General features: G+C 45.5%; 1 protein-coding gene and 4 non-coding genes across 5 annotated transcripts; 2 read left to right on the top strand and 3 right to left on the bottom strand.

Annotated features, from left to right (window-relative positions):
• The first annotated feature begins 480 nt into the window (after positions 1-480).
• trnaa-agc (transfer RNA alanine (anticodon AGC)) lies at positions 481-553 on the top strand. Its single transcript has one exon. It is a non-coding gene; the product is annotated as a tRNA-Ala (tRNA).
• Positions 554-1,319: 766 nt separating this feature from the next.
• trnay-gua (transfer RNA tyrosine (anticodon GUA)) lies at positions 1,320-1,407 on the top strand. Its single transcript is given in 2 exon segments — positions 1,320-1,356; positions 1,372-1,407. It is a non-coding gene; the product is annotated as a tRNA-Tyr (tRNA).
• A 150-nt stretch (positions 1,408-1,557) lies between these two features.
• trnaa-agc (transfer RNA alanine (anticodon AGC)) lies at positions 1,558-1,630 on the bottom strand. The gene has a single exon. It is a non-coding gene; the product is annotated as a tRNA-Ala (tRNA).
• Positions 1,631-1,813: 183 nt separating this feature from the next.
• trnay-gua (transfer RNA tyrosine (anticodon GUA)) lies at positions 1,814-1,901 on the bottom strand. The gene is given in 2 exon segments: positions 1,814-1,849; positions 1,865-1,901. It is a non-coding gene; the product is annotated as a tRNA-Tyr (tRNA).
• Positions 1,902-4,684: 2,783 nt separating this feature from the next.
• Positions 4,685-17,829, bottom strand: mcm4 (minichromosome maintenance complex component 4). The gene is made up of 17 exons (XM_069191512.1): positions 17,724-17,829; positions 16,935-17,007; positions 15,028-15,189; positions 14,563-14,726; positions 14,367-14,468; positions 13,861-13,956; positions 13,661-13,756; positions 13,181-13,319; positions 12,745-12,965; positions 12,418-12,538; positions 11,718-11,977; positions 9,426-9,791; positions 8,371-8,498; positions 7,937-8,144; positions 7,282-7,510; positions 6,182-6,315; positions 4,685-5,440 (listed from the first exon to the last, which is right to left on the bottom strand). The coding sequence occupies exons 2-17, from the start codon at positions 16,999-17,001 to the stop codon at positions 5,348-5,350; spliced, it is 2,586 nt and encodes an 861-aa protein (XP_069047613.1). The 5' UTR covers positions 17,002-17,007; positions 17,724-17,829; the 3' UTR covers positions 4,685-5,347.
• Positions 17,830-18,141: the final 312 nt, after the last annotated feature.

Genomic DNA, 18,141 nt, shown 5'->3' with positions numbered 1-18,141 from the left:
ATGAAGTTGAAACAAGGACATTTTGAATTGGGGGTTGAAATATACGCCTGTCCAGAACCCACAATTTTAGATCATGATAACACGTCTGATCGTTCGTCGTTGCAATGGGTCACAAGGCAAGATTGTCCCTTTATCGCCCCTGCTGTTTGATATTGCTCTACAGTCTCTGGCAATTAGCATAAGAAATAATCCTAGTATATAATGTATTAACACAGCAGCCTGTATGTCGCTGTGTCCTGACAATGTGCTCCTGTATCTTTCTGATTTTATATCTTATCTATGTCATCTGAATTGTAAGACCTGAGATGACTTCTGCAAAGCAAATGGGCTCTGGTAACCAAGTGCTACGGTTTAAATCCTCTCAAAAGTTTAAATAAGTTTAAGTATGCAACTTTGTATATAAATGGTTGTACGTTTTTAATGATAAAATGGGGGATTAAAAACTGCATTAGACGCATAGTAAAATCTAAGAGCCGCGTAGGGGAATTAGCTCAAATGGTAGAGCGCTCGCTTAGCATGCGAGAGGTAGCGGGATCGATGCCCGCATTCTCCAAGCTTTTGCTTATGGATAGAAATGTGCTCAGGGCACATGGAGTAAAAGGAAGGCAGTTCCCCGAGTGTTTGAATTAGTAACCATTTTCTTGTTTTTCGGCAAGGGCAAAACGAAATGTCCCCGAATGCGCAGCTCGGGAAAGACTCCTTCACTCACAAACGTGCAGTCGGGATGTTTGTGTGCTGCGCTTTCGTTTGTGTTTGAAGTGTGGAGCTCTCTAGGAACTCATCAAGATGTCGGAGAGAGGGATAGAGGAACGAAAGCCTGTGTTATAACCCTCCTGTATGTGTGTTTTTTAAATTAAAACTGTATTCCCGATTGAGAAGACGACATAAAACCTGTTACTGGAACGTACTAATTTAAGGGATTCAGTCATCACAACTTCATGTTTGGTGCCTGGGATTGGGAGAGGCTTCTTTTGCCTTAACGGCGTTTTATTGACAATCATTTGCTAGGGTAATCATATTCCTGTTAATGTAATGTAAACAAAAAACACGTTCCGGAGAAGGCGAACCGTACCAGTAAAAAAATCCTTGTCTAGAAAGAATTTCACATAAATTGGATCAATGTCCGGTATTAGACAGGGCTGTATAGTCAGACTGCTGGATAAGTAATAGGTGCTTAAGGAAATACCTTGACTAAACACATTCTCCTTGTACGTAATTTATTAAAGACGTGGTTGTGGCGGTAGTCTGCCCTCTCAATGGAGCCTTGCAGACCGGAAGCGCGCAATTACTTCCTGTGCGGGGACGGCGTGTGTTCTGCCCCTTCGATAGCTCAGTTGGTAGAGCGGAGGACTGTAGCGGTGATTCCCGGCCATCCTTAGGTCGCTGGTTCGAATCCGGCTCGAAGGAGGTGGATTTTTTTTACCTTCAATTCGAGCTGCATTTTATGTACATTAGAATGTATACATTTCACTGAAAACAATGATACCGTATTTAATGATATTCCCATTATATTCCAAATGATACTGCCTACGTTGTCGTAAAAGAAATGCATAACTTTGGAGAATGCGGGCATCGATCCCGCTACCTCTCGCATGCTAAGCGAGCGCTCTACCATTTGAGCTAATTCCCCTTCACAGACACCTCTTTCAAAAAATCCTTTATTAGAGACTATAAAATTTAATATTAAAACGATGATTCACAACTAGTTAACAACAATTCATCTAAGAGGGATGATTTGGATTGTAAAGAAATACATAAACTGCAGAGGAGACATTTTGAATTTCGATCCTGATGAAGGAGAGCAAAACGTCTGTCCTTCGAGCCGGATTCGAACCAGCGACCTAAGGATAGCCGGGCTTTACCACTACAGTCCTCCGCTCTACCAACTGAGCTATCGAAGGGACACGACAGTCCTTTGCTCAAGTATGTATACATAAGTACATACATAAATAGTATAAATTTACTTGATTAAATAGTATAAATATTACGGATTTTAGTCGCCCTAGTACGCGAATCAAGAAATGGGTGTTAAATTCATCACATTCAAAAGGGTTCAAACGTTTGTTGCCCAATTCAGTTTTAAATGATTTTTTTTAAACTGAGGACCACGTAATTGTTGTTTTTTTTTGGGGGGGAATGTTTGAACCGATGAAAGTTGCGAGGAACAGAGTCTTCCACCAAACGTAAAATAGTAAATGAGAAACGAAACGACTCGACTCATTTTTTCCGGAAAATGTGCGTCAGCAAAAATAGAAAAGATAGCACCCAAAGCCGGTGCAACTGTCTACCTATCCCTTAGCAGACAGCCGCTTCTCCACGCAGTACAGCGCACAAGTCGAGGTACAGATATCGGATATTGGGGTACCACCCCTGAAGGTGTTTTCTAGTAATTTTTTTAACCTTGTTCACGAAAATGTATTGCTTGTGTACTGCTTTCATTGGCGAAGAGACACCAGTTTCCAAATTACCGCTGGCACAACACGAGAGCCCATATTCCTATTTTTAGGAATTAGTTTCAAGATCGATATAATTTAACATTTAAAAAACAAAATTGAAAGTACGAGCATAATAATCTAATGATCATAGACTACATTTCTATTCATTTTTAAAGTACAAAGCAGAAGGTGTTTCCCTATCTTAAATATACGATTAAAAGTCTTCAAATACCATGTATTAATTGTTAGTTATTTTGCAAATATGTAAAGCATTTAAAAAATAAATTCTCCTTGACAGTAAACAAGCCGATCCACCTGCTAGCTTGAACAGCCCTCAGACCCGCGATTGGCTAAACCCCCGAGCAGTTCGGGCTGTGATTGGGTAAAGAGTGAGAATCGACACTCTGATTGGGTAAAGCGCCACAGCGGAAGTTCCGAGAACGTGTAGATACACAGGTGATGGAAGTTCTTCTTGGTCCAATACTGTAGCCCCGGTTATCCGTGTGTTCTGTATGGACACGCTTGATATACAGTCATACATCCATTGGTTTCCAATTATTAATCAATCTAAGAGAAGTCGCACTGAGGTCAACACTGAATTGCAGACAAAAGAATCTCATGGCATCCACAGCGCGTTCACGACTCCGATAGCATGTCACAATAGGAGTGCGCGCATCATCGACCACATCGCGATACACATTGCGACTGACGCATCACTGTCATGGCGCCACTGTCGCGACATTAAGTCCATATATCGCGATATGATATACCCCCGACAAAACGCCCGCCACCATGTCGCAACACGGAGTCTACATATCGCGATATGACAAACACCCCCACGGCCATGTCGCGACATGAAAGGCCCTATATCGCGACATGACCGGTCCGACCAAAACGCCCAACCCCCCATATCGCGATATGGAGCCCGTATATCGCGATATGACAATAACTGTCACGCCCATGTTGCGATATGAAAGGCCCTATATCGCGATATGACATACCCCGACATAATGCCCCGCCCCCATGTCGGGACATGGAATCCATATGTTGCGATAGGACATACCTTGACAGGTTATTCTGACCCCATGTTGAGACAAAAAGTCCATATCCTATCTGCGTATATCATGTCCTGATATGAGACCTTTCTTGTGACAGCAGTGCCAGGGTGGCATGGAAGCAAGGCGCCAGTCGTGATATACACCGCTGCGATATATATGGGGTCCCCTATCATGACATGCTGCGGAGGTCTTGTAGTGATGGTATCCCACAGTTATGCATTTGGCAACAGCATGTCATGGTAGGGAAAGGAAAGGAAAACGTGACTTAGAAAATAAAAACCATAGATCTTACAATCACGGTGACTTTACATCACAACCACAGCTTTATGTCATAGATGGTTAACGTGTTGGCATGTGTCATGTCATAGTATTATTCACATCTGAGGCTCGTATGTTTATGGATATTGATTGTCAGACGGGGTCGCTGGAGGTCAAAGGCACCGTGAAAACAAGGCGCTATATCTCGGGAATGAAAGTAGCAAACGTAGCACTAACGAATGAGACCGGTTTGGTTTTCCTACGACATTGTAGGGGGGGCTGAGTGACGTCACGACCCTGAAAAACAAGGTGCTATATCTCGGAAACGAAAGTAGCACAAAAGCTGCTTTCAACGGCTCAAACCGGGAAATTTGGCCAGGACGCCTGCTCTTTTCAAGAAACACTCTGGGATAGTGATGCACAGGTTGACTCACACCCGCGGGTCGGGCGGGCTCGGGTTAAAAAAAAAAATTAGATCGGGTCGGACCGGTGCGGCTTTGTTTCTCACAAACGCGGGTCAAAACACAAACCGACCCCGCGCATCGCTACTCTGGGATTTTTTAATGACCACAGAAAGTCAGGCAATCGGTTTTACGTCTCATCCGTAGGACGACGCCTTTCCTTTCAAATGTGTGAACTAGCTGCTTAATAAATATCGAGCAAGGAGCTGCGTCAGCATGCGTTTATTCCATGCTGAAAAGAAAAGACACGGCGTTTCGGCTGTGGAGTCAGAAAAAGATTAAAAATGTTATGTTGCACATTAAGGGCGCCCCCTCGGCGGCCGCCTTGTTCACCTAAGAACTTGGCGAATTACTGTGTATGTTGACTGTATTGATTCGCAACATCTTTAAAATACTGGTTTTACCCCTCATGATAAATGAACAGTTCGTTTTACATACGTGACAAACTAGCAGTAATAGCAGTAGAACCAAATCAATAAACAGTTTTATTGTACGGGGAGTATTCCTCAACACAAGCCACTACTGTACTCACAGATACATAAAAGCATGTAATGCAATTCATTTTGCACTTGGCGGATGTTCAGAATGAGTCTAATCACAGCAGAATTTATATTTGCTCACCTGTTTTCAGTATGAGAAGCCAAACTTTCTTAGGAAAAGTTTTATTTAATTTTATTTTAACCTATTATTCATTTTACAATACAGTAATTATTACATTAATAGAAGTGAAACACCAGAAAAGTAAAACACATTGAAGACAATAAGGAAAGAGCATTGTAATATAATAACATTTGGCCCCCTAATCACACTTTACAGAGGATGACTGGGCTTCAAGAAAGAAAACATTTTTTCCCCAAAAAGAGGGGCGGGCGAGGAAAATGTGGATTTCAGCTATCCTGCAAACAAGAATTTTATTCCTTATGACAAATGCAAGTGAAATACAAAAAATGTATTTTATTTACAACATCTTTCTTGCTGTATATTCACAACTGTGCCCAAGCTTGACATCAGAAGACAATCCGCAACGATTCTGAAACTTTTTGGAAAAACAAAATTGTGAAAAGTCAAAAGTTGTATTTGTAATTGGTTGGAAAAAGCAGTAAGCACTACTGCTGCGTGTGGCAAAACTAAACATTTAAAGCAGTCGGACAGTTTTTCCGGTGACAGTCAAGAAGTCCTCATCAGCCAAAGCACGAAGGGCTTCGTCAAACATATCTTTGGTAATGGCCTGCAAGAGAAATGAGAAGATTTGTATTGTCCCCTGAGGGAATTTTTTTTTTTTTATGGACACCCAGCACTCCCTGTATATTTAAATAGAATGCAAAAAAAGAGAAGAAAAACATTGCACATTATTCTATTGCACATGTACAGCATAAAACATAATATGTAACATTTATAACACATCACAAAACATATTGCACTCGAGTGGGTTGGAAAGAGTCAAAATTGTGTTTATCCTTGACATTTGGATCTCAAACTCTGATGACCAAGTTTCTTCCAAATTGTGAAGCACTGCTGAAACCCACTCATCTTATGCATCTACATTTCCTTTTTTATAATCTGTTTTAACGTGATGTTGAATGGTTTGTTGTTTTATGCCTTTTACCTGCCTGCAAAGCAGACTTCCCATCTGGGGCAACAAAGGAAGTACTTTTCTTGAAGGACGAATAACCTTAGATCCCATTTGGTTTTGATTGCTTAAACAGACCCTCAAGCAGACGGGTAGAGGTTAAAATTGTCACACTGCCAAAGATTTTGCACTAGACATCACGCATCTCCTTGTCCTGAAAATCTGTCTCAGTGGCCCCCCGTTCCCCTTTTAGGTGTGAGCTCCCACTCTCTGGATGTTCCCTTATTTTGTTTCTTGCATTATCGAATAGTCTTATCTCTGAAAGCATTAATGGAAGGGAAACAGTGTGCTGTGTGAATAATGAAGGCATGAGCAGTTCCAGCAGACAGAGTAACTCACAACATCAGACTGTCCACGGAGATCATCAAACAGCTGCTGGTATTTCATGGCTGGGGTCTTGCCCTTGGACTGGATGAGCTTCTTCAAAACCTGAGCAAGCTCCTCCTTGCGTTTCCGGGCTGTCGCACTCATCCCTTCCAGGGAAGAGCAAAAAGAAAAGTTAAGAGGTCCAACAAGCTTAAATTTCTCTTTACCAAGACGTGGACACGTTAAAAGATCGTTCCATGATATTTCTGTATACACTCATACCCTGAGAAGACTAACCTTCGCTAATGGGAACATAAAGAATTTATACCTTGCAATCCGTTACAAGAACGGACTTTTCGCTCATCTGAACACCTGAGTTCGGAAGTGACCGACTTTGGCCGAGAGCCTTTTGCAGACATTTGAATTTGGCACCACCGAACAGCTGTTTCTGCGCGGACGCAAGGCATTATGGTTAAGGGTGCCGTGAGGCTGCAGCACTTTGTTTACCATTGCAATGAAAGCTTGTGCTCTCATTTTCAAAGTGTTTTTTCTGTTTGTTTTGTAGTTGTTGTTTATTATGGGCCCTAAAACATTTTATTTAATTCTGAGTAGGTTTTTTTATTTTCTTGTCAATTTCTTTAGCGTAATAGTTGACAACACTATGAACATCGATTGGATAACAGATTGGATAGCGATCTTATTATGAAAGAATTAAAAATGTAAATATCATTAATTATTTTACAACTATAGGTGGCATATTTGAGTAGAACTGCGTTGTTCACTGAGCTTGCTTTAATGGTCTGTATGGTATTATGCATTTAGGGTGGTTTTTGAGTGAATTTATCTTCAGTTTGGAATGGGGTAGAATTTTCCCCAAAAGAAATAATGGAATTTTTATTTTCGATTTATGATCTCCCACCCTCCGAACAGATTTTCAGGAACTAATTAGGTTTGGAAACCGAGGTATAAATGAATTTAGTTTAGAGGGAAAAAAAAAAATCAAACAAAAAGCAAGGCAAAAGAAAACACCTAAAAACTTAGCTTAACTACTGAATAAAAGAAAACAAATCAGAACCTGGCTTTTTCTTGCCCTGGTGTTTTATGGGTTCCTACCAATGGCCTTAAAACCGTACCTGTAGTCAGAATGGAGATGTCCACAAAGCCGGTCCTGGGGTCCGTGGCCGACTGCTTCAGAGCCTCACGGTGAAGCCTCTTGGCCTCCTCCACGTCGATGGTTTCCACGACCTCCGAGAAGCGCACCTTGGCGTGGGCTTCGGCCAGCCTGATCAGGGACTCCAGCTGGCGAGGGTAGGCCGAGACCATGCCCCTGCCGCTGCCTATCTTCCTCATGTCCACGTAGGCCTGCAAAAGAACACAGGTCTGCTTTCAACTGCGACGGACGGAGTCAAGAAAAAGGCATCGGAACTTGGAAACAAGAATTCGACTGGGCCTCCCAAGTTGCTCAACCGGCGAAGACGCTGGGTCATTTGTCTCTAGCCGACCGCAACAAGCATTTCCCAGACAGCCGATTGGCCAAGCGTTGTTGGGGTCAGGAGAGGTGATTCTGGGACATACCTGTCCTCTAATCAGTGCTGGCTCCTCTGGTTAAGGACTGGAGTGTCTGGGAGGTGTTAATTGACTGACTCAAAGGCAGTTGGGTAGGCAGACTTCTCCAACATTTCCTAATTCTCTCCTGCATGCGGTCACAGGGATTTGACTAACACTCCAAATGCGGGTGGGTATAACAAAAATAGTTCTGAATGGTGGGGAAAAAAACCTAAGATTTACCTCAATGAGGGCCTGGCTGGCTTCCTCGCTGAGCCGAGGGTTAATATACGTGCGCGCGTAGGCAATGTAGTCTTTCAACACTGCCATGTCCATGAACTCTTCCTCGATTTGCTCTTCGGTCTGGTAGTACAGCGACACCAAGTGGTGAGCCAGACGCCGGTCATAGGCATCGTCTTGGGGATCGAGCATCAGGAAGATGAGATCAAACCTGGGAAATGCATGGGCAATAGGGACAGGCTTCTGGTGAGTGCTGAACAGAGAAGCAGCTGTTAATCTTGGTGGTTTTGATGTGCGTACAGATCAAAATGTTGAACACTGAAAAGTACAGTGCCGTGCTATAAAGATAATTAAGCCAAAAGGGCAGAACTTTTTTTTTTTTATTAAGGACTTCAAATGGACAGTCGTCTCAGCAATAGGGAGGCTTTCGAACATACCTTGATAACAGTGTGTGTGGGAGCTGGATGTTCTCAATAGTGGTCTTTTTGGGATTCCACTGAGACTCTACTGGATTGGCTGCAGCAAGGACTGATGTCCGGGCATTCAGTTGACAAATAATCCCAGCCTAGCAGAACAAAAACACACCAGTTTAATAATTTTCCTAAATACCGTAACTTCATGGATAGTTACAGCTCCCATCAAGTTGCATTTTCACAGGTAAATTAAGTGTCTTAGGCACCTTTTAAAACAGCTGCCACTAGGGTTAAAATCAAAGACCGTAACAAGAACAAAAACACGTGGATGTTTAGTGGGAAGGGTAATCTATACAGTAAAATCAACACCCAGGCTGTCTAGAAAAATATAACAGGCTATTATGAACAAGCTTCTAGAAATGGCTGATCAGTCCTGAGGCTACCCAGCTACTCTGAGGCAAGCCAGCAGCTGTAACACCCTGCAACTCACTGAAGCCCAGCAGGTGTGAGCCTGACCAGTACCTGGACAGGAGACGACCTGGGAAAAACCGAAGTTACTGCGAGAAGAAGAGTCAGTGGGACCAGTAGGGGGCGCTCACCTTGCAATCTGTGTGGTCCTAATGCCCCAGTACAGTGATAATACTGTAAAAAAAGATACACTTTCTTACAGTATTATGTATCACTTCTGTACAAGACTGCTGTTCTTTGGATGAAAACCAAGGTCCTGACTCTGTGATCATTAAAAATTCCAGGTTGTTTCTCGAAAAGAGTAGGGGTGTTACCCCGGTGTCCTGGCCAAATTTCCCATTGGCCCTTACCAATCATGGCCTCCTAATAATCCCCATCTCTGAACTGGCTTCATCGCTCTGTTCACCTCCCCACTGAGAGCTGATGTGTAGTGAATGAATTGGTGCACTATGGCTGCCGTCACATCATCCAGGTGGGGCTGCACACTGGTGATGGTGGAGGGGATCCCCATTACCTGTAAAGCGCTTTGAGTGGAGGGTCCAGAAAAGCGCTATATAAGTGTGAGGAACAATCGCTCTCCATCAGAGAGGTGCACAGCTCGCGGCGGATACCTTGGCGATGGAGAGGGTCTGCTGCTCCATCACCTCGTGCAGCACCGAGCGCGTGTTGTCGCTCATCTTGTCGAACTCGTCGATGCAGCAGATGCCGTTGTCGCTCAGCACGAGGGCGCCGGTCTGCAGCACCAGCTGGCGGGTCTCGGGGTCCTTGGTGATGTAGGCCGTGAGCCCCACCGCGCTGGAGCCCTTGCCCGAGGTGTACTGCCCGCGGGGCACCAGGTTGAAGACGTACTGCAGCAGCTGGGACTTGCTGGTGCCGGGATCTCCGCACAGCAGGATGTTGACCTCCGCGCGGAAGTTTCCTCTCCCGGTGTGGCTGAAGTCCTTGCGGGTGCCTCCAAACAGCTGCAGGAGAATTCCCTGGAAACAGATGCTAATAAATACTCCTTATACTTACATAGTGCTTTTCCGGACACCCCCCTAAAGAGCTTTACCAAAGTGCACTCAGCACACACCAGCTCTCAGTGGGGAGGAGAACAGAGTGATGACACCCATTCATGGATGGGGATTATTAGGAGGCCATGATTGGTAAAGCCCAGGGGGGAGTTTGCCCAGGACGCCGGGGTTAATGAAGGTTTAATAACACCCAAATAGAAGACACAATGGCTCAGCCCTGATGTCAGTGCTCTCTGTTGTTGGTTTTTCAAAGGCAACTTCACATACGTCTTCAAACGGTTCACTGCAATCCACCTGGACCTGTGCTGCTTTTGGCCTTGATTAAATTCCAGCCTATCCTGTATAATTAAAGGCTGAGTACCATATTCTATTCACAGCGCACAGCCAACATTGTGGCCTCTGTTAAAAACAGTCAGGACTTTACGAAAACTTCATTGCTCTAACTGCAGACATTCGGCTTAGCTTCATTCAGCTCACATATTTAAGCCTGGGTTATTCAGTGTCATGAGTCTCGGCTGGCTTTTAACTGGGGAAAATGAAAGCTGACAAGATTGTTTCCACTCCTCCGTGAACCTTGTAAAATTACAGAGGTCCAAGGAGCGATACAACAACAAAAAAAAAAAACGGATCGCAAAAGAACGTAATTGTTTACCCACCTCCAAACAGAACAAATTAAGCATAGCTCATGCTAGGAGGATTAACCACGTGGGAGCCTGAGTGACCACATCTTCAATCCACTATCCTCTGACACAAGCTATTAACTGAGTCTTAAGAGCAACATGAGCATGAGAACAAACTCTTATTAGTAGTTTAGTTTGCACGTCCTTGGCAGACTGCTGCATTTCACACTCGCATACACCGGGTTAGCTAGGGGGCAAAACCATTGCCAGTGAAAACTGCTTCCTATCACATCCCCCAATTCTTCACGGGATCAGGTATTTGTAATATGGAGGATACGGAAATCATGAAGTGTCAACACTTTTTGAGAGCTTCCTGCAGGGGGAGAAGATTTAACATCCAGCGGAGGATTTTGACCGCAGCTCTGAAACCAGGGTGCACGCAGGTGCCTCTGTACAGGAGAGGGTCTCTGAATAAGTTCTAGGCCAGTGATCTCCAACCCTGGGAGGCCTTGGTCTCTGCTGATTTTAGTTCCAACTCAGCCGTTAATCACTGCTGGATACATTTAATTGATGTACTTGATTACTTTAGAATTCAGTTGACCTTTTTCTGCACACCTTCCTCGATTTAAAAATAGCCCACTTTTACATATTTATTGAGGGTTTATACCCTTATTTCTCCCTAAACAGCTCTTATTAGACAACAGTTTATGATGAACAGACAGGAGACAATGGCAATGTATCAAATGCTCCAATTTAATCCGATTGTTTTTTTTTTTTTACTTCTGATCCACCTGGTTACTTTTCCGCAAATATACCCCGATAAACAAAGCTCTAAAACTCAGAAACCAATACAGTGCCGACATCTTAAAAATGTACTGCTGAAGCAGCAAACGAAAACGAAACAGCTTGCGATGACACCATCTGGTTGGACAAAAAGCAGGATTTCCCAGGGGGGCTAGACGAACCGAAGGGCTTCCTTGTTCGTCACCCATTAGGTCTTACTGCCAGTTTTAGTGGCTGCCAAGTTTAGTTGTTTAGAGTAGTTTGAATTCACGGGGACAGCACTGTGACAATGGCCCTCATTCTCTCTTTAGCCAATTTGGAAAAGGAGTGAGAAAAAAAAAACACCAAGCGCAAAGGTTGGTCTGCAACCAGCTGGGACAGGAGCTAGCTGAGACCGGGGATGTCCCCAAGACCGCCGCTGGGTAACCACCGCTCTCAGAAAAGGCTTCTCGGGCCAGCCCCCTCTGCCCGCCAGCGGCGCACCCACCTTCTTGATGTCCTCGTGCTCGTAGATGCTGGGGGCCAGGGCGGAGGAGAGCCGCTCGTAGACGTCGGGCTTGGCCGCCAGCTCCTTCAGCGTCTGCACCCGCTCCTCGGTGAAGAGCTTCTGCTCCAGATCCTCGTCCAGCCCGTGTAGCCGCTTCTCGTCCGTCTTGCGGAAGTGGATGGCGTCGATGTGCGTCTTGTACACCGACTTCACGTTGCTCTGCCGCGGGTTCAGCCGCATGGGGACGGCCCTGTAAATGCCTGGGGAGGGGCGGCGCAGGGGGACCACAAGGTCACGGAACCGCGAGACGGGGGGGCACTTCTCTACGCAAAGGGTGGTGGGAGCGCGGAACATGCTGTTGAAGCTCATAACCTGGCCTCTTTCAGAAAATGGCTGGATGAAGCTCTTGGATCAATCAACAGCTAACTAGTAAATGGTCTCCTCTTCGTTGTAAATCACTCCTTAAGTTCTAATGGTTTTTACTTACAAAGCCACCAAAATAAACTCCTGGTGGTTACAGACATTCTGCTTTTGCCATTCTCACAATAACAAACACCTTATAAATTTGCTTATGTAAATGTGTATTTCTAAGAAGACATAACAGGCATAGAGAAATCAACAGTCTCTGGCATTCTGAAATAGGCTGACTAGCGAATCGAAGGGGTAAACGAATGAATCAACTCTAATGAGGCCCACCAACCTGTGATGTTCACTCTGTCTCCGGGCTGCACTTTGTCCACTAAGTCATTGTGAGCGTACAGCACAGTGGTGTGGGGCGTCTGTCCAGCCGGCATGTCCTCAGGGGACTCCTGCAGCTTGATCTGCAATCGGGGACACAAGGTTTTGGGGTTCTGGTTGAGGAGACAGCGTACGCCAACGAACACACTGCTCCCTAGAGCAGCACGCCTCCGAGATTAAACAGGAACGGACGGGCTTGGTCACGACAGAACACGGGCACGTGACTAAGGACCTGGGCACGAAGGCCCCGGAGGCCGTCGGGCATCGCCAGCCCGAAGGCACCTCTTACCATCTGCTTGTCCGAGAAGACGGAGCGATTGTGGATCAGCGCCAAGCTGTGCGTGGTGTTGCAGTTGCGGCACACGGCGGGCTCGGCGATGCGCCCGCGGTCCACCTCCACCCGCGTGCTGAAGGCGCACACCTGGCACCTGAAGAAAGCCTCCTGCATCTCGGGGATCAGCTGGGAGGTGCGGATCACCATACCGCTGATCGTGATCAGCTGGTCGATATCTAGAAGCAACACCGAAACCCTGTCAAAGCCACTGGAGAAGATGATCACTTCCCACAGCGTTTTTTTTTTTAAACAGACTCTGACAGAGCAATCGCTTCAGATGCGAAGAGACGTGCACAACTCGACGTTTTGTTAATACGGAATCATCAGGTTTTTCTTGAACGACATGCCGAGTTTACAACCGTAACTGTGCGCTGTGAAACGAGCCTCTTACCCTCTGGATTGAGACTCCTCATGTTCTTGGTTTTCTGAGCGTTGTAGGGCCGCACCTGAATCTGGTATTCCAAAATGGAGTCCGGGAAGCGCTCAAAGAAGGTCTCGTTCACAGCCATGTCAAAAGTAGGAATCACTTCCTGTGTCAAAAGGGTTAAACAATCTTGATCGATTCCAACCTTTTTTTTTTATAGTGCTGATCTCAAATCTCAATATTCCCTGTTTTAAACTGCTGATCTCCAAGGCAAACTGGCAAAACCTAGCACTGTTTTAGAAACATACGGATCTTAAAAGCAGGTAGCTAAATCCGTTCAAAAAACTCAAACAAAGGTCATCTTTTAAACCTGTGGCTACTGCAGAAGGTGAGCAAGAACTAGGAAATTTAATTCCGCCCAGAGACAATCATTCTGTTACTGCAAGAAGAACAACAAGGGGTGTCCAAAGAGCACTGGGGGCTCCGTGCGCAGGGGGAGGGGGTTACCTGTGGATAGCAGACCAGCTGCCTGTACAAGTCCGCATCAAAGGACTGCAGATGCGCACAGTTCACATTCAGCACCGGCTCTCCCACCACATTGATCTTTAAGGGGAAAGAAAAACACAAAGCGCACAAGCCATCAGGTTGCAGGGCATCCACAGCGGCCATCGAACGACGGCTCCTTCTCTTGTCCGTTCGGGTCTCACCTCTTCCAGTTTCTGCATGTAGAGGGGCTCATTTAAATCCAGGCCTGCATTTTCATCCTCTCGGGACGTCGGGTCAATGAAGCGCTGCAGGAACCTCTAAGAGCACAACAAAACACTTCCATCAAAACCGCGATCTGACACTTCGACGAAGCCGTTTTTTACAGAACAAAAAAAGACAGATCAACACAGAAAAAGTCACCAAAGATTTAGTGCATTGTTGCTCATTTAACACAGGGCCTATTTCATGATACTAGCACACCAGGTACCGAGAGGTACAGAGGGTGAGGATGTCTTCGAAAAAATGTGAAACATGAGTTTTCTGATGTTCATAATCAAAAATCAATCATTTTCTTCTTACAATTTAAAACAGTTCACCTACAGTAATTACAATAAAAACTGACTTTAACCATGTAATCTAAACATTAGATGTTTTGAAGTAAAATTGCCTATCTGGCAAAGATAGGAACTTAAGCACATTTTCATGAGCTTTTTAAATCTGCTCCTACCTTAAACTTCTCCTTGCATGTTGCTACGTTAACATCGGTGCCCCAGATCACCAGTTTCGGCCCGACCGACTGATCGCTGACCTCTGCATCCCCACCTGCCAGCTGGAAGAGAGAAGAGCCCCTGAGATCTCACGAGCGTCCCCCGCGCGGTGTTACATCAGAGAGAGAGAGGGGGGAGCACCAGGCCGACACCCACCTGCTCCGAATGCAGATCCACCTGACGGGCCTTCCTGACAGAGCCCAGATCGGGGCGCTGCTTGGCAGGGGTCCCCCGGATTCCACTGCGAGGGGTGCCTTCCACTCTGGAGCTGGGGGTGCCGTAGGTGAGGGGGGAGCTCATGTCAATCTCGCTGGGCGGGGCTGCAGGACACAGATCAAACTCACTGCAGAAGGCAACCTTTTCACGCGTGGCTGAGCCGACTAAAGAAACCGAGCTGCACCACAGCGCGAGGGAGGGATCAAACAGGTGACCGTAAAGTGACTGAACCTGCTTCACCATCAGACCACACACAAAAAAGAAACAGAACGCAGGTGTCCCGAGTCTGTAAGCGGGCTGAAAATAAGGCATGCTGACTCGCATTAGGCTCCCTGCCCCCTGGGAATCCCAAGAACAGCGGTGTTCTCCGAGGGGAACGAGGAGTATCCGCACGGTCAGGCGTACCAGACTGTCGTGACCGCGGGGGGCTCGAGAAGAGTGGCGCGTTGTTCTCGGCCGGGCTGCCCATCTCCGTGGCCGGGGAGGAGGGCATGGCCAGCAGGTCCGACGAGGTCTCTTCGGTCCGCCGACGCTGCGAGGGGGGGGACCGGGGGTCCCCGCTGCGAGCTGAGCACAGGAGAATCACTTCCTAAGGCAGCTGGACTCCACACAACGCTGAACACCACAAGGCACACCTGCAGCTTCCCGCCCGGGACCAGGCCAGAATCACGCCACGCTTAGAGGGCAACTGCAGTCCCGGTTTCTCAGACCGCTTCTTAAATCTCGCGAACAAAATCCCTTCGTACGACATTGCAAAAAAAAAAATAACAACTCCAAATTAAGTACAGGATTGTGAACTTTGTGGAGGTACTGTAAATGCTATGTTGTCGTGCCACGGGTGCAAGGTCACGCATATTGTGATGTGGCCCTTCCTGCTCACTAGTCGCTGTAGGGACTAAAGTAATGTGTATGTATGAGTGAGTAACTACAGGTTGTGTCGCAAACATTTCACCACAGAAACGTTCCAGCCTGATCTGCGTGGGGAGTTAACAAGTAGGATTTGTCTGCAAAACTGTCTCAAAACCGAAAGCAATATTTCTATTGGATTAAAAGAGATGTATTCATAAGTCCGCTTCTTTACAATGTCATAAGGCCGCAACGCATCACGAAAGCTTCGTTGCCTCGTTCTGAAATGCAATGACAGTTTTATGCTGGAAGAGGTGTTAGTGGGGCCAGCGGGGGGCGCTCACCCTGTGGTCCATGTGGGTCCTAATGCCCCAGTATAGTGACGGGGACACTATACTGTAAACAGGCGCCGTCCTTCGGATGAGACGTAAAACCGAGGTCCTGACTCTCTGTGGTCATTAAAAATCCCAGGGCGCTTCTCGAAAAGAGTAGGGGTGTAACCCCGGTGTCCTGGCCAAATTTCCAATTGGCCCTTACTAATCATGGCCTCCTAATAATCCCCATCTATGAATTGGCTACATTACTCTGCTCTCCTCCCCACTGATAGCTGATGTGTGGTGAGCGTTCTGGCGCACTATGGCTGCCGTCACATCATCCAGGTGGGGCTGCACATTGGTGGTGGTGGTGGAGGGGAGACCCCATTACCTGTAAAGCGCTTTGAGTGGAATGTCCAGAAAAGCGCTATATAAGTGTAAGCAATTATTATTATTATTATTATTATGCACTGTGCATACCTGGAAATTTAGTCTATTTTGGAATGTAAATTGGAGGTTGCACATGTATGTTTTACTGTCATAGTGGCTTGAAATGCACTCATGAGTTGGGATAACCTTAAACGAGTCCCATTAAGCCAGTAAGGAGCAGATGAAGGTGTATTAAGAGACGAGCTGCAGTGACACAGCAGCCCTGCAGGACCAGGACTGCCCACTCCTGACTCCCAAGAACTCCAGAGAGAGCTGATGATGAAGCGATGAGGACAGCTCGGTTTAACAAACCCTCATGCATTTGATCCACCCCGAGACACTAAAAGGTAGAAGGTTATATACCTTGTATACAACTGTGAAGAAACTGAACACTACAGCCTGCCCGGCATGAGTGTGGAAGGTCGATGCCCAAGGTTTAGAAATGGCATTTTAGCAATGGTATACCTGCCCTGCAATACCCCATGGCCACAGATTTCACATGAGAAAACCACACAACGACAGCAAGGTCTGCAGTTCTCTTTCACGGAATTAACGCATGGCATAAAAATAAGTGATTTACACGCTGCCACTGGAGGTCACTGCGGACCCGGCAAGATTGAATTCTAACTAAAGATTAAAATCAAACTAAAAAAAAAACTAATCCTTCAGCAAGAAATAAAAGGAAAAGGCTAAGCTTGAAACTCCCCCAACCCAGTAACTCACGAGTCGGCGGATTGCTGCCTCGTCCGCGCTTGCCTCGGCGACTCGGGGTGGACGCTGGCGATGACATCTTTAACTACCGGCAGAAAAAAGAAACAAGCACACGACTTCGTTGAACTGTAAGATCTCAACAGATCCTGCATCGCCAAGCGAGCACTACACAATATGTACACGGCAATCCGGTTCCCCCCGAGAGCAAAATCATCAATCCTTAAAGCGTTTACATAAATACAATTAGGTACTTTCCCCTTTTAATTAAAAAAAAAATCAAGAAAAAAATAATAAAGTTCAAATTATACTTAGCATTACATTAAAAGTTCAAAAAGGTTTAATTTTTTTAATTATAACTTTCACAAAACCACATGCATTCTGTCATTTCACAGTGTTTCAAATCCACAAAGCAGAACCAAGATGGTTTTACCTAAAATAATATCCTGAGCTACCGATTGCGAATTCTGGTAAGCAATCGCTTCAGACTCCTGTAATCAGGGTCTTGGCAACTATATAAATTATATCAAGCAGACACTAAAAGCATTTTTCCGTGCTCCGCTTGACCAACTTCTCCGGCAGCATTGGCCCTGAACCAGACTGATTCTGCAACAAAAGTCAGTCCCACATGGACTCCGACTTAAACTTTCGCATTTTCCTAATGTAAAGTAATATAAAGCCAGTATACTTCTAACTAATATCAATACCTACACTAAGAAAGTACGGCGTAATAACCCAAACAATCCTTATGTTGCTTCTCTTTTAATCCAGAAAACAAGATATAGCTAAAAATAAAAGTCTCACCTTTCTCAGTACAGCCTTGCTTTCTGCAAAACCCAAAGCATCAGAGTTGGCGCGAAACCCCCCAGCTGACAGGATTTCGCGCGGTTTTTACACCAATAGCACTGCACCACCAAGGTCAGGGTCTCTGCATGTTTTTTGCGGGGGGGGTACGATGTTTCCGACTGCGTGGCGATTAATTGTTTTAAAATATAACATAACAAATGAATATATGTATAAATATTAATACTTTATTAACACAAAATCGAAAATACTTATAAATACTTAGTGCTTAAAAATATCAAAAGTCTCAGAATAATAAAACAGTTCTAAATAAGCACCCCTACTCCTGGCTTTAGCGTGCAAAAGGGCCATTCCGCGGCAAAAATGGAATATACCATAAGCATTATTTTATCGGCGTCTATGAAATATAAAATATATT

The sequence above is a fragment of the Lepisosteus oculatus genome, chromosome 6 (genome assembly GCF_040954835.1).
Source record: "Lepisosteus oculatus isolate fLepOcu1 chromosome 6, fLepOcu1.hap2, whole genome shotgun sequence".
NCBI lineage: Eukaryota > Metazoa > Chordata > Actinopteri > Semionotiformes > Lepisosteidae > Lepisosteus > Lepisosteus oculatus.
This window is presented reverse-complemented; position numbering and strand designations above follow the sequence as displayed.

What these genes read in the sequence shown, in the direction of transcription:
- mcm4 (XM_069191512.1), bottom strand. Translation starts at nt 17,001, where the DNA reads ATGTCATCGCCAGCGTCCACCCCGAGTCGCCGAGGCAAGCGCGGACGA. An exon ending in CCACACACACTGTTATCAAG is followed by an intron (nt 8,145 to 8,370) that starts GTATGTTCGAAA and finishes TGCATTTCCCAG; the next exon opens with GTTTGATCTCATCTTCCTGA. An exon ending in CCAGCCAGGCCCTCATTGAG is followed by an intron (nt 7,511 to 7,936) that starts GTAAATCTTAGG and finishes GTTCTTTTGCAG; the next exon opens with GCCTACGTGGACATGAGGAA.